This window comes from Achroia grisella, unplaced genomic scaffold, assembly GCF_030625045.1.
Source record: "Achroia grisella isolate CSIRO2021 unplaced genomic scaffold, CSIRO_AGI_Agris_v1 utg1062, whole genome shotgun sequence".
Lineage (NCBI taxonomy): Eukaryota > Metazoa > Arthropoda > Insecta > Lepidoptera > Pyralidae > Achroia > Achroia grisella.
Genome location: NW_026712566.1, coordinates 2,658,664 through 2,679,966, shown reverse-complemented (window position 1 = coordinate 2,679,966; position 21,303 = coordinate 2,658,664). Strand labels below are relative to the sequence as shown.

Below are 21,303 nucleotides of genomic sequence, written 5' to 3'. Positions count from 1 at the left end.
CAGGCAGTTAACCTTCAGCCTCTCCATAAGTCCTTCCGCGGGTTTGGAGTACCATCTGCATTCGTCCCTTATCGTCCGATGTAGAGTAGCTGTAAAGGCCAGTTGCGGCCAACAAACAGCATTGAAGTAGTCCGAAAAAAAACATAAAAATTTAAAATATATTTAAATTCAGTATGTATCTGTCTATCCAACTCTGGTTTACCGAAGTAGACTGCACAAAGCAGTCTGCATGGGTACGCAATGTAAAGCATCTTCTTTCTGTGTTTCGTTGGAGAATGTGATTGCCATATCTCCAAGTCAAGGATTTTATAAATAAAAATGAATTTGCCTGGTTATGAATCGGTTTAATAAAAAAGTATTCTAGAACATTCCATTTAAGATTGCAAATAGTTCTATGGAAAGTAAAATATACCCGGATTGTGATTGTATATGCACTTGGTGACATGGAACACTGCGTCGCAGATGTCTTTGTAGGGGTCGGCTGTAATAAAAAAAGAATCATCTTAAATTTATATATAATTAAATAAATTTTGCTGATATTCGTAACTGAATGACTTCAGAACATGTGTACCTATTTAGATATTTCTTTTTTATTGTGACTTATGATTGTTCTTTATAAAAATTATATAATTTAAAAATATACTTCGACAATACACACAGTGCCATCTAGTCCTAAGGTAAACTAAGTTTGTGTTATAGGTATTAGACAACTGATAGATATACTTATATATATATACTAGCTGTCCCGGCAAACGTTGTTTTGCCTTAAAATAAAAATAAAAATTTAGGGGTGGGCTACCCCTAACATTTAGGGGGATGAAAAATAGATGTTGGCCGATTCTCAGACCTACTCAATACGCTCACAAAATTTCATGAGAATCGGTCAAGCCGTTTCGGAGGAGTATAGGAACGAAAACTGTGACACGAGAATTTTATATATAAGATAACATATATGGACACATGTTACACATAGAACACACTCACATCAGTAAAGGTTTATACCGTGCGAGGAATCCAACCCGCGACTATCAAAATAACAACGAATGCTAAACCGTTAGATCACAATGGCTGTTCATAAAACAAGCTTGATATGAAAGAAGAGAATTCAATAATTGATAAAGAAATATATAAGTGGAGTGTCAGTAATGCGGACTAATAATAAACTAATAGCCATATTGCTAGCAATGTATTATGTCAGATTGACTTCCCCTGGAAAACATCGTGATAAATTCATGGCGAGTTCACCACGATCGGCTAACTGACTAGACCTCATGCTCATCCCTTCATCTTGCACAGGTGCACATTTGCCCCGCCAGGGTAAACCGTAAGTAATAGCCCTCTAATCCAATCCAATATTATCCATAAGAAAAAAATCTATAAAATAATAATTTGGATTCGAAAGTCACCGAAACTTTTCATTATTGAATTTTCCTTTTCATTTGATATATTTAATTATTTTTATTTATTCATTTATTTCAGGCAACTAGGCCCATATTATAAATACCTTATAGACTAACATACATATAATATAATATTTAAAAACTAATACAATAATACTAATAATTAGTAATAATACAATAATACTAATAATACTAATTATTAATATAGTAATTTTATTATCACTATATAAAATACATACAGACTTTTTTGCATGCTATAATTGCATCTTTGGCCGGTTGTTTGATCTCATCTGGCAGCAGAAGATCTACTTGCTTCAATGCCGACGGGTAGTCTAATTTGCCGTTTTTTACCTACAAATAATTAAATAATACATCACAATTAACAAATAACTTACTTAATAAACATATATTTAAAATCAAAATGAACTTCAACGTTGATACTTAAAATGTTTTTTTAGATAATATTTATATAGGTAAATAAAGAAAATAATACATCACAATTAACAAATAACTTACTTAATAAACATATATTTAAAATCAAAATGAACTTCAACGTTGATACTTAAAATGTTTTTTTAGATAACATATAGGTGAATAAAGAAATCAGTTATATATACATCGTAATTTATTTAAACTATATCGCATGTACATTCGGTTGGAGGGTAGTCTGTAATACAGGTTATACCTATTTTAAACATCAGCTTGTCACAGAAATTGTAATAGTAAATTTCCTAGTATCTGTAATGTTGTTTATGTGGATTGTTGACATATTCCATCAAATGTGTTTGGAGCAGACTTTACTGTAAAAACATTCCATTTTTACAATACGACCTTTTTATTTCTTTACAACCGAAAGTTGAATATAACTGATTTTAAAAGCGATAAGATGGTTTGCGCCAACAAACAACTGAGCAACATGCACGTTTGTTGCTCATTCTTCTTGTGATGAGTCTGCCTTCCGAATGAGAGACCATCAGAAAAATATGACAATTCAAAAGTGCTTATTTTAATACAGATTATTTATTTTTCTGTATCAATTTCTTTATCTATTCCGATGTATAAGTTTTGATATAACGTATACTTATTCAAGTTATATTAAGTTAAACTACGTTACACTAAAAAAACTTACAGCATTAGCCATTTTCATAACGCACGCCATATAACACTTGACTTCTTTTTCGTCTATGAATACACCGTCGTTTATTGGATCGATTTTTTCTGAAAACAAAATGTCGCTTTATCTATACTAATTGTACTGTTTGTGTTCCTGATTATCTACAACTACTACTAAGTCGACAAAGTTAGCTTTATTCAACAGTCGTGGAATGGCGACGGAGGGTAGGTATACAAAAAATAATAAACGGAAATATTATATATACATTGAACATTACAATATAACAATATATAGCATATGTCACAAAAAACTTATGGTAATTTACCATCTTCGACGTTATTTTTAGGTTGGCATTGTTTCCTCATCATTTTCCCTGTATTTCTTATTTGTTTCATAGTCATCTGTAAAAGAAATCTATTTTAAATCTATTATCCATATTCATAACATTAATACTAGATGTAAAGACAAACTTGCTGTAGTTAAGTATCGTTTAGAAAAAGTCAATGGGTTTTTTATGAAAATGGTTATAAAATTTTACAAGCAGATATCAAAGGATGTACTGGAATTTAGAACCTTTAAATAAATTTAGAACATCTGTTAAATCATATTTATTGAGCATAGCCTTACTAGTGAGTAATATGGCTTTCCTTTAAAAGATAATTTAATGACAAACGTGCATGGCAATAGTTGTTTATGCGCGGGATTTACATTTGATGTTACACATAAACAAGTGTACAAGTACGCAATATATGTAAGACCATCAAATTCTAACTGGCTTTAAAAAAAAGGAAAATTCAGTTGAGTTTCTTAGCTGTTCTTCTCAATTGATATGTATACTGAACTGGACAGTGCGAAAAATATATTAATACAAAAACTTGACGTTCATAAGCGGCTAAAATGTTCTATATGAATAAATAATTTCTGATTTGATTTGATTATGTATTCATATGAAAATGTACTAATGACGATCTTAATGATGCCTTTCAGTCAACCGTAGCTCAAACAGTTTTTATACTACGATGTTGGTAATAAAGCATACGGCCCATCAGATGATATAGATATGGTCTATGGATGTATGAAACACCGAGGATGTCAAGTGCGCGTTGTTGACCTTACATTACATTTGTATGAATTAATATCCTGTGTATTTTGCATGTTTGTTTTGCAAACTATTTGTAGTATGCGCAACATAAATTTATCTTTTTTTAAAATTTATTATGTATTTTTTATAAGGTACAATCCCTTGAAAATAATAGAAGCTAAGTTTATTGTCGGATCTTCTTGGGTTCACTGCATTCTAAGCTGACAATAGATTTGACTTATCATAAACGTAAACATTTATAGCATGATAAATTGTGCAATGTTTGTTTGAAAAGAGCACCTACTAATTTTTATTAATATGCCTCTTTGCTGTAATTTTATTTAACAACAGTTTTAATATCTACAGATTAATACGTGAAGTATTATTAACTTTGTACTCCTTTTTACGGACGAGAAGACGGTAGAGTACGAAATTTCGCACTCTTGTAATTTATATAGAGAAGGAGAGGAAAATGCTAAAAGAATATCTTTCTTAGTTATGCATAAAAATACATTAAATCGATAAAAAGTACACACAATATTTGATCATCATTATCTGCTTCTTTCTTATCCCATTTATTTGTGGTCGGCGTAATATGTTTTTCGCTTCCATTCATCCCTGTTCGCAGTCATCGCGTTATTTACTTCCTTTCTTACCATATCATCTTTCACACAGTCCATCCATCTCTTTTTCGGCCTTCCTCTGCCCTTATCCACATTCATATGTAACACCTTTGATATTTTATATATAAACACAAAATATTTGATACACATGTTTTTTTTGTTATTGCTGGTTCAAATATCCTTCTGTATTTATTATTACGACTATTCTGCGTCGCTAGTTGTTATAAAATTACAATAGAATTGAGAACCTCTTAATTTTAAATTTAGTTGAGAATCAGATAGATGATAGAGTCATGTACTTACGGCATCACAAAAAGCAAATAGCAGTAAAAACTTAGCTACAATAGTCAACAACATGTTCATTCATCGACTTGTGATAATGACCACTAATTTTATGGGAACCTTCATCTCGTGGTGCTATTTATGCTGTCGGTTCATTCATAAACGTATTCGTTAGTTTAATTAATGGAGGTGTTGTACCGGCTTGCTGTGACAATACTATCGGTAGATAATAATAAAAATAACGCTGGACAATTCACACAGCGCCATCTAGACCCAAGTTAAGCTACCTAAAGCTTGTGTTATGGGTACTAGATAACTGATATAAATACATAGATTTTTTCGTAAAGACATAGATTCTATACATAGACAATACCCGGATGAATTCAAATGTTTGTGCCATACGAAGAATCTATCGGAAGTATAAATAGCATAAAAATAATGCTGGACAATTCACACAGTGCCATCTAGACCCAAGCTAGCTAAAGTTTGTGTTATAGGTACTAGATAACTGATACATATACATAGATATTTTTTCGTAAATACATACATATTATACATACATAGATAGAAAATACCCAGATCGATACAAACAATCATACTCATGAATACAAATGTTGTGCCGTGTGAGGAATCGAACCCGCGACCATCGGAAGTATAAATCGAATAAAAATAATGTTGGACAGTTCACTCAGCGATATTTAGTCGCAAGTTAAGCAGAGCTTGTGATATGGGTACTAGACAGCTAATACAAATACTTAAATATATGTTTCTAATGCATTCGTAATACAATATATGTAGAAGATACCCAAACAAATACAAACAATTAGGTATACTTATGAATACAAATCATTATTCGAACCCGCGACCTAGTGGCATAACAATAATATTAATAACCCTTAACACAGCGCCATGTAATCCCGAACCAAGCAGAGCTTGTGTTTTGAGTATTTGACAACTGATATAAGTACTTAAATACATTTTTTTTTGTAAATACATAATACCTGCCAGACAAATATAAACAATCATACTTATAAAACTCCGAAACACAAATGCTTGCACGGTGCGAGAAAGCTTCCGATAGCGATGATCAGGTCCGTATTGAATTTGTTTTCTCATTATTAAACCATTAAGTAATTAGTAAAAAAAATATAGTGAGTAAAAACGATACGGACACTGCAAACTGAATAAGCACATTTCGAAAGTAGTCCTTAGCATAACATCAATCTGCAGATTTTGCCAAGCAGAAAACGAAACGCCACTGCACATCCTATGTGATTGAAGCCCTCTCATGCATAAACGAAATATCTTTTTGGAAAGTATACACTATATCTTGAGAAGATAAAAACCATCGCTCCTAAGAATATCCTTCATGTCCCTTACGGGTCTAAGTAGCGAACTTTGAATAAGGGCGAGCACAATAGATCTATACAGGTCGCAGTGTCATAACACTTGACAGCCCAAACCCACCTAATAAAAAAAAAAAAGTAATTAGATTGTTTGCCAGTCTAGGTACTAAAAAAACTATTACAATATATCCACGCTATTGAATTTATCATGGTCACCCTTTACAATTAAAATTGAGTGTTTTCTGACGTTACATTAGCACCTTAATTACAAATTACAAGAGCGCTACTCGTTTCTGTTACAATGGATTATCTAGTTCAGTTACACGAACCGGAGATACAAGGTAAGAAACTGTTATATTTTTTTTAAATCGTAATTGTTTAGATAGAGGGAAAGAATTGGCTGTATATTATAGAAAAAAACAAATTGTAACATCTGTGAGACAAATTACAGGACTTTTTATGATGGAGGTTGGGCCCACTTGTGGAATATCTAATAATTTTTGAAACTGAGGTTTATATTCAATATGTCTAGAAGTTGATATATTTTTTATACGATATCGTCTGCTTTTTTAAGAAAAAATATTGCTACACTTTAAAAATTAAGTTCTATTCAGCCGTTTGGTTGTGAAATACTTTCAAAGTTTGTAATGTATATGTATTCAAAAGACATAAAATTCTGTATATTATGTATATTATATACACAAAACTATGAGTACCCGGACAACAGTGGGGCAGGTCATTAGTAGTACAAAAATATTACATACTACCAAGCATAATGAATAGCTGCATTTACACGTACGCTCTTTCACTCGCGAATAGGCTTTCACGCAGGAAAGTATGTACATGTAAATGTAGACAAAGAACGTCGAGAGACGTCCTTCAATCGTTTTTTTTTCGCGCTACAATATTGCTAACATATTATCCATAGCGTCCTTCAATCACCGTGTGTGCTTTAGATGGCACTTTTTTTAAACCCGAAAGAAGGAAATGGAGCGGCATATTTATTCTGACGGATACGACTTTTCAACAATGTTACCCCGCGGTTTTTAATAATTAATTATATCAACAAAATCATAATTATGGAGTAATTGATATTTTTTATATATTATATATATATATATATATATATAGTCTTAGTAGAATGAATTAAAAAAATTTTTGTTCAAACTTCACTTTGAACAAAAATATTGTCAAATACAATCGCTCACAATGGTGAGGGTTTGCATAATTTTTGTTTGAACAATCATTTTATATTTTTGAATGAAAAATTTTATAAATTACGCGAAATTTCGTAAACTAAAAAATGATTAAATGCAAACAATTTTTTTTTGTTTGTGTAATTTCGCGCGCATTTTTCCCGCGCTAAGTCGCTCGCGATTCTAAGCGCGTAAGAATAAATCGTGTAAAGACAGCTAATATCTAGACATGAAATTAATAAATAAATATATGTGTATATTGTTCCTACAATTTGTACTAGTAATTGCAATGTAATCAATCACTCACCTGTCACATAAGAAGCCGTAATAAAAACATTTATAAATGCAGATCCACGTATATTGTAACCAGTATTGTTCAGTATGCATACGAAAAAAAAATATCAATTTTTTCGTTTTGTAATTTTATTACAACTTTCCATTTTGGATCTTAGTTTTGGGGTGAGCATATTTTTTTTTTATACCACTATGTTGGCAAGTAAGCATACAGCCCATCTGATGGTTTAAATAGATGGTAAATGGTTACCGTAGCCTATGGACGCCTGAAGCACCAGGGGTGTCACGTGCGCGTTGCCGACTCTTAAGAAACCTTAATATCCTTCTTGAAAAACCCCATGCTGTAGTCTCATGAGAAAACCTCGGCAGGAAGTTCATTCCACCATCTAAGTGTACGCTGGAGGAAGTTCCTCTGAAACCGCACTGTCCGAGACCATACTTCAATCTTGCATAATTTGGGATGCACTGGAAAAGTCGTCTCCATGGGTACCTCAGTCTCATCTATAACAGTCGCCAAACAGCTTGCTTTGTAAGCTGTGTTTCTATTTTTTGGATGATAATGGAATTGATCTGCCTGAGCTGGCAAACGCTGTCTGGTTTACGCTGGCGGGGCACCAGAGGAGGATGATAAAATGTGCATAAAGTCAAGTCAGTTAGCCCATCTTGGTATAGCAATTTAACGTGATGGTTCCAGAGGGAACCGCATAGACGTCAACCTGACATGGTACATTGTAGCAATACTTATTATGTCTGTTGCAGACAGCAGTTGGTTAGTTTAGTAGCAATGGTGTAGTCCCCATTACTTACGCGGGCAGTGAAATACTATTTCTATAGAATATAATTTCACTGCATAGTCTTTCTCGATACCCTTGGTGGTCTGGCGGTTTAGCATGCCGCCTAACTTCCGATGGTCACGGGTTCGATTTCTCTTACGGTGCAAACATTTGTATTCATTCGATTATATATTTATTTATATCAGTTGTGTTATAGTCTTATCATAAGCTCTGCTTAGCTTGGGACTAGATGGCTCATCGTGAGTTGTCCAGGGTTATTATTATTCTATCGTTTACATTAGAGGAATGGCTATGAAAATATTTTTGTAAAATTTAATTGTCAGCCAGTCAGCGTTAGTATCACGAAAAGGCAGTTATACTAAGATCTCCATTTTTTTTAAAATAAACTACAACTTTACGCTTTTTTGACTTAGCTTTATGAAAACTCAGATAAGAGAATTCATCATTCATTCGCCTATTAAGTATAGATGAATTAATGATGAATTCTCTTATAATAAATGAATTATTATAAGTGAAAGAATCAGTTAAACAATTTTAGAGGCCAATCACTTTTGACTTTCGAGGACAAGCTCGAAAGGAAAACATCAATTCTTTTGTCTTAACAATGTCACTTAAACAACAATAACAATTTTTTTTTGTTCCGTAACTTAAAATTATTTTTAGTTCACAAACATCCCTCGGTGACCTTCAACCGAGTAATTGAAAAACGTTTAACCAAACGTTTAGTAATATATAATTTATATCACAAAATTAGTAGTTGCAATGACAATAAATATTAATTAGTGAACATGTTGATTCATATTAAAGCTGATTTCGTTGCGATTTTTAACCATTTTGGTCTATGGAACATTCTCGAACGATATTGTTTATTTGTATCAAGTATCACGTTTGACATTTGAGAAGTAAATATTTATTGAGTGACGTTTGAAGAATGCGTTTCTTGCTTCTTTTGTGTGTAGTGTTATGTCTTGTTGGAAATATTATTGGGGTAAGTATATTATTACATACAGATTTAGAAAATAAATTTATTTAGTTACCATACCCCTCCGAAACGGCTTGACCGATTTTTATAACATTTTATATACATATTCAGTAGGTTTGAGAATCGGCTACTATCTATTTTTCATACCCCTAAGTGACAAGGGTTGTCCACCTCTAACATAATTTTTTGGACAATTATTTTATGGTTTGGCATTAAAAAATACATACAACTCAAAATTTTCACCCTTCCCTACCACCAACCCCTATTTTTAATAGCAATATTAGTACTTAAATGTTTATGGCAAAACAACATTTGCCAGGGCAGCCAGTACCATTACAGAATTAAACACTTTATTTACTATGCAATTATTAATGAAAAGTACAGAGCGATTAACAGATCGTAGACTAAATAAATGTCAAAGAGACATGGTTATTATTGCCATAATCTAAAACAAAATATGACTAATATTTCCGACAAGTCCGCCATTGTTTACTCATTCATTTTTAAGGCCTTTAAAACGATTGATATGTTGTTATTAAATAAATAAAATAAATAATAATAATACACTAATGTTACAAAATGTAATATGCTATCATAGAGTTTTAGGATTTTAAGAATAAATGTAGGAAGTCAGGTGTAGTACACGTAGATGTTTATGTAAATTTTATTAAATGGCGGGTTTTCTTATGTTTTTAATGACTGAGACCATAGAGCTAGCTTTACAGGAATTTATAAAATTTGACGTTGAATATATAGACTACATTATACATACCTACTACATAAAAGTAAAATTAAGACTAGAGTTAATCCGCCGAATAAATAATTTTCCCTATAGTCAAAGGCAGGACAGAATAACGGTTAATTGAAACGTTATAATTAAAGCTAAAACAAAAAGAACTATAAAATTGAGTACCTATGATATACGGATAAAAATAATATATACTGAGCTATATATAATATTAGTAGAAACTACATATCTCATTATAGAATGTTAATGAAAAAACGCATGAAACTGACAATTCGGATCGTCTACGATCCAACTTAGTAAAGATTGTGCTATAAGTATAAGACAACTGATAGAAATACTAAGATACAATAATTTGGTATCTAAATTCATAGTATATATATATACCATGTAATAAAAAATATATGTAGGTGTTTATGAATACAAATGTTTGTGTTGTGCGAGATTCGATACCGCAAGCATAGAGAAGAGCGGCAGATAGTGCAGTTTTTAGGTTTTTAAAATCTAATATCTAATAATAAAAACCATAATTCGTAGATGACAGAAATATATTGGTTATAAAAAACAAATATTTGAATGTACATCGAATGTTTATATTATATTATGAAGTCAAAATTCGAATTTAGAACGCTACATTTTTATTATGTAATATAAAACAGACATATATTTTTTAATTATAATTTTATTCGTGATATCAAAATGGCGGCTATGAAATATAAACGTAAAGTTTATAAAAATATTCTAATGTTTGTTGCTCAGTAACATAGAACTTATATAGGCTTTGAAATGAAATTGATTTTAGATTTAATCGTAACGAATATTTCAAGAAGCAGCTGGAAGATATATTTAGTTAGTAATTATAATGTAATGTAAAAATATTCGAAATATGAAAATTTGTGTGCATTTCGCGCGCATTTCCGTGAATTGTCAATAGAGCAAATTTAAATAATTGTACTTTTTAGTTTTGGATTTGGAAAGATAGCATTTTATAAAATGATGAAATTAGTGTAATAGAAAAGGACAAACTTTCCAATACCTATTTAAAGTTTGATATTTTCTGAATAGAATGGTAAGGATTTATTTTTATATATGACAGATGACGAGGTCACAGGTTAAAAAAACGCTGCAGATAATGAAAAAGCAATGCATTTCTAAAATTGGTGTACCTGAAGGTAAGTAATAATGTTATTTATCTACATGTAATATTATAGTATCTGGGCGAATAAACTTAGCAGCCTTTTTTTTAAACTTGTATAATTTTTAGGTTATTTGTAGACAAATTAACCTATTTGTATAATACTAAAGTTGTCATATATAATATTAAATTTAAAGTGCGAATTTTCATTGATCAACTACAAATGACAAAGAAGCTTATGAATACTCTAATTTGTTAAAAATCTTCTGGTTCCAGATAAAATAGCCAACATAGAGCAGGGAGTTTTCATAGAAGATCGACTAGTAATGTGTTACATTGGATGTATATATAAAACTTTGCAAGTGGTAAAGTAAATGTTATGATAATTTTTGTAACGTAAACTAACATAACTCGTTTAATTATTGAGACTTCTATTTAATCATTTGTAAGTTGTATATCGTATTGATGGTGAATTCTGGCAGCGAAATTACATGGCAACCCCGTAGAATAGCACCGTGGTGGTACTTTTTTTAATACTATTGGTGGTGGTTGGTGGTACTACTTTTTTTTGTACTATACTTATGGTGGCAAACAAGTGTACGGCCCATCTGATAGTAAATGGTTATCATAGCCTATGGACGCCTGAAACACCAGGGGTGTCACGTGCGCATTGCCGACCCTTAAGAATAATAATATACACTTCTTGAAAAACCCCATGCTGTAGTCTCGTGAGAAAACCTCTTCAGGAAGTTCATTCCACAATCTAAGTGTACGCGGGAGGAAGCTCCTCTGAAACCGCACTGTGCGAGACCACTTAGGTTCCAGCGTGTGGGATTGAATTCCCTGTCAATGGCGAGCGGTGTGATGGTAAAAGGTATATAATCAAATAACCCTGCACACATTGTGTGATAGCCTTAGTACCGGCAGTAAATAGATCGCTAGTTTTTTATCTGGCAGATGCATCAAAACGGTAGTCGATGGTAGTTGCTCCAATACTATGGACATTAATGCTGGCGTCCCGCAAGGCTCTGTTCTCTCCCCAACACTGTTTCCGATGCATATTTGTTAACTAAATGCAATGATTTGTTAACTAAAGTTAACATTTATTGTTATGTGGATGACAGATGATCACTTACATAGTGGAATGACCTACCTGCCGAGGTATTCTCAATAGACTACAGCATAGAGTTTTCTAAGAAGGATATATGAAGGTTTCTTAAAAACATTGGTGTTTCAGGCGTCTATAGGCTACGGTAACCATTTATCATCAGATGGGCCGTATACTTGTTAGCCAACGTCGTAGTTTAAAAAAAGGACCACGGTTACCCCTTAACATCAGCCGGACCGTAAGCTTTTAGGAATTGGTGTAATTAAATAAATATGAAATTATTGGAATTTTTCGTTGTAGTTATACTTTGTTTAATTTTGCTATTGTATTTTAGGTAAAAAATAATAAAATAGACAGAGACCTGGCCGTGAAACAAATCGAAGCACTATACCCGCCTGAATTGCGAGAGAGCACTGTAAAGGGCATGGACAAATGTTTACCTATTCGTAAGTACCTATAATATTATACATAAAATTCTCGTGGCACAATATTAGTTACCATCCGAAATGGCCTAACCGATTTTTATGAAGTTTTATATGCATATTCAGTAGGTCTAAGAATCGGCTACTATCTATATTTTATACCCCTAAGTGACAAGGGTTGTTGTTGTATTTTTTTATAATATGGCATTAAATATACATACAACCCTAAATTTTCACCCTTCTATACCAACTCATATTTTTATAGCGATTTTAATTTACGACATACGATACACGACGATTGCTTCAATCGACCTTGTTCCCTCTGAATGATTCCATATCCAATCAAACGGGGATTGAAATTAAGACGGCCTGAGTTGAGGTTCGAAGCCCTAGCGGTGTCTTCAGACTAAAGTCGTATCCATCAGGCGGGAGTTGGCCGTCAGCCACTCCATAAGTCCTTCCGCGGGTTTGGAGTGTCATCTGCACTCACCCCCTATCGTCCGGTGAAGCTGTAAATGCCAGCTGCGGCCAGCAGCATTAGAGTAATCGGTTTTATTTTCTTTTGTTTTTTACATACGCTGTCTCGTGTGTGGTGACGCCACTGAAAATCAGGGCTGTGGTATAACTTATTTATACTAAAGTATAAATAGAATCTTTGGGGGAGACCTATGTCCAGCAGTGGACGTCTTCCGGGCTGCGATGATGATGATGATAAATATAAAATAATAGAATAGAATAGAAAAACATTTATTCAAATAAACTTGATTTAAGCACTTTTGAATAGTGATAGTTATCATTCTTTAAATCTACCGCTCATTCGGAAAGCTGTCTCATGAAGAATGTCTCAAGAAGAACGAGCAAGAAACTTGCGTGTTCTAAATATTCATTATAACTTTACATTTTCAATTTGAAACGTGCGAATATAAACCACCAATTAGCACTAATTTATTAGGGACAGATATTAAATACACAATAGGATTAAAACAGTCAACAAAATGCTGAGTGGGAGTCTTCGGAGTTACTAGTATAGTTTAGCTTTTAAGTTGTATAGTAAATATTAAATAAGATATAAGAATACTGTAATGTTGCATAAATGTTTGTGTATATATTATTATTATAAAAAAAAGTCCATGTATACCATCAGCATGTTACGATATAAGTTATTTAAAAAAATAAACGTACATTTTTATTTTTATTCCAGAGGCGAAGTACGGTGATTTTTGTGAGGCCGTTTTCCACGGAGCCAAATGTTTGTATGAATTCGATCCGCCGAGCTTCTTATTTGCTTGATGACTTTACATTTGACGCCAGTGTTTCTCAAACTGTTTCATTCTGTGATCCCTTCGTATATTAGAAAATATATATGACTATGATATTATGAATGTAATTATCACTAAATAATTGTCTTTTTCTTTACCCCTGACCCACCAAGAAACGATTTGGGACATTTAGGGGTCACCCACAGTTTGAGAAACACTGATCCATACTAATAATGTGACAAATAATTTAACTTGCTAGTGCAAAATTCTTACTAATGATATTTTAAAATTAAAAGTAAATTTTATTCGTCACTGGAAACATCACGTCTGTGTTTTATTTATTACGTAAGCTAATAAAGTAAAATATAATATGTAGGAAATAAATCATAAGAATCGGTGGCTATAAAAAGTACGGCATTACGTATATTGGATTGTCTAAGAATCGGCTACTATCTATATTTTATACCTCTAAGTGATAAGGGTTGTCCACATCCAATATTTTTATTTTATATCTTGGACAAATTTTTTATTTTGTATTTTTTTATAATGTGCCATTAAATATACATACAACCAAATTTTTTATAGCGATTTTAGCGACTTCTTATAGCGACCGTAAGTTAATAAATTAAGATATAATGTAATAGCAAATAAATCATAAGAATCGGCAGCTATAAAAAGTACGGCATTACGTATATTGGATTGCCGCGGTGGTCTAGCAGTTTATCGCGCTGCTTTATTTCCGATTATCGCGGGTTTTATTCTCGCATAGTACAAACACTTGTATTAATGATTATGATGGTTTGTGTTTAAGTATTTGTATCAGTTGTTTAGTGCCAATGTAGTATAAACACTATTCGATACAAATAAATAAAATTTAAATGTTTGTAATTTCAAATTAACTGCCTTTCACTAAATGCGTATCGCACGTACGGCTCTTACATCAAAATAATAATTTTGGTCTGCCTGTCTATTCTTATTAATCTAATCTTTCAAAAGAGCGATTTATTACTATTTCTGAAACAGCCTAACCGATTTTTTATTTTATAAAAAAAATATAATATAAAATAAATTAAAGCGGTTATTTTAATTTCACAAGCACAAAGTTGCGGGTTTATATTGAACCGTCATAGTACGAGTTTGTCATCATTTTCAAATCAAATCAAATCAAATCAAAATACCTTTACTCATGTAGAGCGATTACAAACACTTTTAATCGGAAGGAAGGGCGCGGTCTCTGAAAAATATCGTAATAAATTCCTGGTGATTCCTTATGTTGATCTTATCATCTTCAACTGGCATCCTAAATAGTGGTCTGTGCAGGTGGGTTTACCATTCCATTATCATCATTAAAAAAACCACTTATGATTAGTAATCTCTGGTTTTCATCATCGCCGTCATCCGATAACCGTAAATAATGAATGCAAATTACATATCACTATGAAAGTTATGTCTACAACTGTACTACATCTTTGCATACTATAAAACAAAGTCGTCGCCGCTGTTTGTGCGCTTATATCTTTTAAATTACAATCTTTGCATACTATAAAACAAAGTCGTCGCCGCAAAGTCACTGTCGCTGTCTGTCCGTCCCTATGTATGCTTAAATCTTTAAAACTATGCAACTGATTTTAAATCGGGTTTTTAATAGATAGAGTGATTCAAGAGGAAGGTTTATATGTATAATACATGTACACCCGCGCAAAGCCGGGGCGAGTAGCTAGTCCAAATATATATAACTCAAATGTGACTGACGTAGTGATCTATCAACGCACACCCCAAACCACTGGACGGATCGGGCTGATATTTGGCATGCAGGTAGATGTTATGACGTAGGCATCCGCTAAGAAAGGATTTTAATTAATTCTACCCCAAAGCGATAAAATAGGTGATGAAAGTTTATATGAAACTTTGTCAATTTTAAACCGATCGGGCTGAGACTTTGCATGCATAAAGCTACTATCACGTAGGCATCCCCCAAGAGAGGATTTTGAAAAAATTCCACCCCTAAGGGGATAAATTAACGTGAGCGAAGCCGCTAAAAGGTAGCTACTAATAAAATACAACACACAGCAATGGACAGGGTTATTCAAGAGGAAGGTTTATATGTGTAATACATGCGTATTATAATATAGAACAAGCCGTGAAATTTAACGATTTGTAATACATCCGTGCGAACCTGGGTTGTGGCTCTAGTTTTACTAATAAAATACAAACTCACGCATGCAATTAAGTACAGATAAGTCTTTATATGCAACCGATTCGATAAGTAATGTACAGTGCGTTATTACGTTCAGAAAAAATAAACAACTTGTTGAGATGAATTGGAAGTTAATATTTTGGTTTACGATTGGAATTTCCGTCAACGTTAATTCCGTAAGTACGGTTATTTTTAACTAATAGCCTGTCGCAATTTTGTCTGCGTCACATTTTCCATGTTTTGCAACATTTTTTTCAATTATGCTCCGCTTTTATTGGTTATAGCACAGAGAACATAATATTACATAGTTATAGCGTCTTTTTTATGGATGATAATGAAATGGTGCACCTGCCTAAGCTGACGGTTTACGTTGGCGCGGGTCCAATGAAAAATAAGCATGAAGTTAGATCAGTTAGGCCCTTGTGACGCATTCACTAGGAATTAATCACGATGGTTTCGAGGGGAGACCGCGTGGAGGTCGACCTAGCATGGTAAATTGTTAGCAATGTACGGCAACTGTCCTCCATTACTAACAATCCCTTTCCCGCTTGTAGCGTGTTATTATATAACGTTAATATTATACCTTAATCTTTATGAAAGCAATTTTTTCATATATAGATATATAAATATATAATATATAGATATATAAAACAGTCAAATGCAGAGTTAGACAAATATCCACTTGTTATAATTAAGACCAATTATTATTATTATTATTATTTCATTTATTTCGGATATGTATCCATATTGGTGGGAAGGAGATTGTTAGTAATGTGGATTAATAGCCCCATTGCAAGCATGGTATCATTTTAAATTGACCTCCACGCGGGTCCTCCTCCATCTGGATAAATTCATGGTGAATTTATCACGATAAGATAATTAACATGCTCATCTTTTCAAACTCCACTGGTCAAACGTCAGCGTTAACCGTTAGCGCAGGAGGGTGCATCATACCATAAACATACGTAAGAAGTAACGACCAATGTTTTAAATGGAACACTTAGTTTTCAATAAAAAGATAAGACACGTATATATGTTAGAGTTGCCAACCGTCCTGTTTTCCCAGATTCCAAGTTTTGGAAGTGTCTTGGGAAGTCCTGAATAGTTATTTGGCAGCGACCTGGGTTTTTAAAATATGAGCGTCTCTTGATTACTGATTTTCAACAGTATATGTTTATCAAATTCTTTTTATTAAAAACCTGATTGTATTAATTACTTGAATTTTACTATATATTAATATAATTATAGCTACACTATTACTGCGTTCTGTTTTTAAACTGGATAGTCCTGGTTTTTTAAACTTTTAATCATGGTTTTTTAAATTTGGGCTTGGCAACCCTAATGTTCTATGTGGTGAATGAGTACAATGGCTGACCTGTCCCAATTTTGGGTATTCTTCACGATGATGATAAGAAGACTCTAGTATTTTTAGGCAAAGCGATATTTTCAATTCTTCTTACAAAAACAGTGGGATTTTTTTATTGAAAATTGGACTTCCAAATAAATCTGAACAATCAGTAAACTAACTAAAAAAAACTACAACTTTAAACAACTAAACTTCTACTAAAAATATAATACTACTGGTTATAGTCGAGTTTCTTATCAGCTTTTCTCAACTGAAGTAGCTAGGACTGGGCGGTGGGAATAGTGACAAAAATATGACATCCACAAGAACACTAAAGTTATTTTGTGTATAAATGACTTTGAGTTTTTGATTTGAGCAAGATCTGTGGAACAGCAACAATCCCCATAAAAAATAAGAAACTTATACTCATACTCAATTGTATGGTCTTTGTGGTTTAACGCACCGTCTTGCTTTCGACGATCGCAGGTTCAATTCATTGCACGGTACAATCCTTTGTATTCATGAGTATGATTGTCTGTATCAATCTGTGTGTTTTCTATATACATATTATGAATGTATTATCAAAATAATTATGTCTTTGTATATATGTCAATTGTCCAGAGCTCATAAAACAAACTCTGCTTGGCATGGGACTAGATACATTTTCTTTTAATTTTTATTATATTGTTAGCTGTGGTAACCTAAAGAGCTAATGATTATGGCGCTGTATGAATTGTCCTGAGGTATATATATGCGACCTAAACGAAAAGGTCACTAAAGTAGTTCCACTGAGAACTTAAATAAATATGTAGAAGCTTCATTTGTGTACATAATACGTATATAAGCAAGACAACTCAAACATAATAGCATGCATATGCACATGCACTTCATATATATTATATAATATTTATTAGTAACTTTATGTTTATTTTTGACATAACTGCCCCACAACGCTTTCTGTATACCTAAAGGTTAGCTGGGGGAGAATGCTATACGGCATTAAGCTCGCCGTTGTACATGTTATATTGTGCATTAAAGAATAAATAATAGAAATATACATGAAAATATGATGCTCATAATTACACTCTCTATCTACACTAACTGCTGTACTATTTTTTTTTAATAATATTTTAGTTATCCAGACAACAATTTAAAAACTCAGGGAAAACATTAAGAAAAAGCTGTATGGGGAAAACTCAAGTTGCAGAAGGTAAATACATTTTATTTAGTTTTATTCCCACATTCTCTTCTTCTCTCACTCTCATTTATGTTTTGCTTTTAATTTGTTACTTATTACAATTGTTTACGGCCTCGGTGGTCTAACGGTTTAGCACACCGCTTTACTTCCAATGGTCGCAGGTTCTATTACTCGGATCGTACAAACATTTGTATTCTGAGTATGATCGTTTGTATCGGTCGTGGTGTTTTTTGTGTATATTATATATGTACTTATAAAAACACGTATATATATCAGTATCTATTACACAAGCTCTGCCTACCTTTTTTTTTTATTGGGTTGTTTGGGCTATTGTCAGATGTGTAGCACCTGTAGCACTGCGACCTATATATCTAGAAAGAAAGAAAAACATTAAGATACACATCTTTTTATCTTCAAAGAGTGTAAACTTTCCAAAGTCCGTTTATGCATGAGTGGACAACCACATAATAACCCTCTTCAGTCTGCCTACCTTACTAAATGGACTAAATGGCGTTGTGTTTATTGTCCACGGTTATTAGAAAGAAAGAAAAACATTAAGATACACATCTTCTTCAGCATCTATAGTATGCACTACATAACCCAGACATATATTCCCATCCTAGGTCGCCACATTATTCTGTATGTCATCTAAAGTCATATATGCACACATACACATTTTTTATCTATCGTCTTGGTCACAGTATTCCATATATATAAAAACCCCGTCTATCAATATAATTTACATAATTTTAACAAAAATGGTTCTCTTACATTATACTTACTAAAAGTAAACAAATGATTTCTAATTACAGATTTAATCAAAGATATAGAACAAGGGACGTTCATCGAGGACAAAAACGTTATGTGCTACATGGGTTGTATTTACAAACTGTCGCAAATTGTGAGTATCATTATCTCTACATAGTATAAAATAAAGTCGCTGCTTATATCTGTCCCTATGTATGCTTAAATCTTTAAAACTACGCAATGGATTTTGAAGCAGTTTTTTGTCATAGATAGAGGTAATATATATATAAACCTCTATCTTACATGTACACCCATGCGAAGCCGGGGGAGTAGCTAGTTTTTTTATAATAACAATAAATATTCTACAATAAAAATACAAAACGATGTATTGTAGACAGGTTAAGGTAGAATTTTCGAGTTTTTACCACAAATACAAATGAAGTAAAGCATGCAAGTAAAACCACAAATAAATACTAACATAAAATAAGATTTCAGGTGAAAAATAACAAGCTAAATTATGAGGCTATGATAAAACAAATCGATCTGATGTACCCACCGGAACTGAAGGAAACCATGAAAAAATCAGTGGAAAACTGCAAAGATGTCCGTAAGTATTGGAAACTGTAATTATCATAATTAAATTGTTCTCTTTCTGATCGATTTATCTTAAAAATATTGTTTTTTCTTAAGAATTAGGCTATCAAAGGTATAATAGTTTAGAAATTTGTTTTTACAATAGCCCAATTTAAAAAAATGGGCTATTGTGAGTTACAAAGTAGCACCTGTGTTCTGATATTAAAAATATTGTTTTTCGTCAAGAATTAGGCCCTTAACAGTCCAAAAGATTTTATATAAAAAAAATAATAATCCAAAAGATTTTATAAAAAATAATAATAATAATAGTCCAAAATTAATTAACATATTATCAGCCACTAAGTAGCACCTGTAGCATTGTGAAGACTCTTTTCTGATCATTAATTGATCAGAAAAAATCTTAAAAATATTGGTTTACCTCTAGAATTAGACTATCAAACACATAATAATTTTTTAAATATTTTTTTTACTGACGGTTTTGGGCTATTTTTTTTTATGGATGATAATGGAATAGTGCACTCGCCTGCGCTAACGGTTTACGCTGGCGGGGCACCAGTGGAGGATGATAAGATGAGCATGAGGTCAGGTTGGTTAGCCCATCGTGATAAATTCACCAAGAATTTATCACGATGGTTTCCAGGGGGAACCGCGTAGAGGTATCTAAATAAATCTATTACGCTTTTTCAAAGTTTGTTACTTAGACCAATCAGGGACAAGAATTAAAGGATATTCTTAGGGGCAATGGTTTTTATCTCCTCAGGACAGAGTGTATACTTTCCAAACGAGATATTTCTTTCATACATGAGTGAGCTATAACCATATAGGATGTGTAGTGGTGTTTCCTCTTCAGCTTAGCAATATTTGCAGATTATGGTTTAAAAACGAAACGGTTAGTATCTAATTCAATTTTTTTCGGACTACTCTAATGCTGTTGGCCGCAGCTGGCCTTTACAGCTTCGCCGGACGTTAGGGGGCGAGTGCAGATGGCACTCCAAACCCGCAGAAGGACTTATGGAGCGGCTGAAGGCCAGCTCCTACCCGACGGATACAACTTTAGTATTAGGGTACCACTAGGGGGTTCGAACCTCGGCTCAGGCCGTCGTAATTTTAATCCCCGTTTGAATTGTATGGGGGATCGATCGGAGGGGGTCTAATTCTAATTAGTTTCTAACTATTTATGTTCCAGCCAAAAAATATGAAGATGTATGCGCGCAATCATTTTGGTTTACGAAGTGCGTTTACGAAGATGACCCCAAGAATTTCATTTACGTCTAACATACAAATAAAATAAGTATACCATTTTCAATGTTTCAAGTTAAAATAATAGTACGTTTTAATTCACGATAAATTTTGGAAAATTTATGTAAATACTTATATTCACTAAATATTATGTACATAGTTTGTAATATTTATATGTAAGTGATTTGTTAAAATCTTATAA

The 21,303-nt window shown here is 32.7% G+C and overlaps 3 protein-coding genes across 3 annotated transcripts; 2 read left to right on the top strand and 1 right to left on the bottom strand.

Annotated features, from left to right (window-relative positions):
- Positions 1-392: 392 nt before the first annotated feature.
- Positions 393-4,581, bottom strand: LOC131855120 (general odorant-binding protein 72-like). The gene is made up of 5 exons (XM_059206362.1): positions 4,522-4,581; positions 2,840-2,915; positions 2,530-2,618; positions 1,640-1,751; positions 393-481 (listed from the first exon to the last, which is right to left on the bottom strand). Exons 1-5 carry the CDS (start codon positions 4,579-4,581, stop codon positions 393-395), a joined length of 426 nt encoding a protein of 141 aa, XP_059062345.1.
- Positions 4,582-9,061: 4,480 nt separating this feature from the next.
- LOC131855114 (general odorant-binding protein 83a-like) lies at positions 9,062-13,812 on the top strand. Its single transcript, XM_059206351.1, has 5 exons — positions 9,062-9,118; positions 10,954-11,029; positions 11,269-11,357; positions 12,435-12,546; positions 13,724-13,812. The coding sequence occupies exons 1-5, from the start codon at positions 9,062-9,064 to the stop codon at positions 13,810-13,812; spliced, it is 423 nt and encodes a 140-aa protein (XP_059062334.1).
- A 2,285-nt stretch (positions 13,813-16,097) lies between these two features.
- LOC131854633 (general odorant-binding protein 72-like) lies at positions 16,098-21,137 on the top strand. Its single transcript, XM_059205765.1, has 5 exons — positions 16,098-16,154; positions 18,458-18,533; positions 19,334-19,422; positions 19,764-19,875; positions 21,049-21,137. The coding sequence occupies exons 1-5, from the start codon at positions 16,098-16,100 to the stop codon at positions 21,135-21,137; spliced, it is 423 nt and encodes a 140-aa protein (XP_059061748.1).
- Positions 21,138-21,303: the final 166 nt, after the last annotated feature.

Excerpts from the sequence above, each read along its gene's own strand:
- LOC131855120 (XM_059206362.1), bottom strand. The coding sequence starts at position 4,581 with ATGAACATGTTGTTGACTATTGTAGCTAAGTTTTTACTGCTATTTGCT. Across the intron at positions 2,619-2,839 it reads TAAAAATAACGTCGAAGATG|AAAAAATCGATCCAATAAAC; the intron begins GTAAATTACCAT and ends TTTTGTTTTCAG. Across the intron at positions 1,752-2,529 it reads TTATGAAAATGGCTAATGCT|GTAAAAAACGGCAAATTAGA; the intron begins GTAAGTTTTTTT and ends AATTATTTGTAG.
- LOC131855114 (XM_059206351.1), top strand. The coding sequence starts at position 9,062 with ATGCGTTTCTTGCTTCTTTTGTGTGTAGTGTTATGTCTTGTTGGAAAT. Across the intron at positions 11,030-11,268 it reads TAAAATTGGTGTACCTGAAG|ATAAAATAGCCAACATAGAG; the intron begins GTAAGTAATAAT and ends TTCTGGTTCCAG. Across the intron at positions 11,358-12,434 it reads TATATAAAACTTTGCAAGTG|GTAAAAAATAATAAAATAGA; the intron begins GTAAAGTAAATG and ends ATTGTATTTTAG.
- LOC131854633 (XM_059205765.1), top strand. The coding sequence starts at position 16,098 with ATGAATTGGAAGTTAATATTTTGGTTTACGATTGGAATTTCCGTCAAC. Across the intron at positions 16,155-18,457 it reads TTTCCGTCAACGTTAATTCC|TTATCCAGACAACAATTTAA; the intron begins GTAAGTACGGTT and ends ATAATATTTTAG. Across the intron at positions 19,423-19,763 it reads TTTACAAACTGTCGCAAATT|GTGAAAAATAACAAGCTAAA; the intron begins GTGAGTATCATT and ends ATAAGATTTCAG.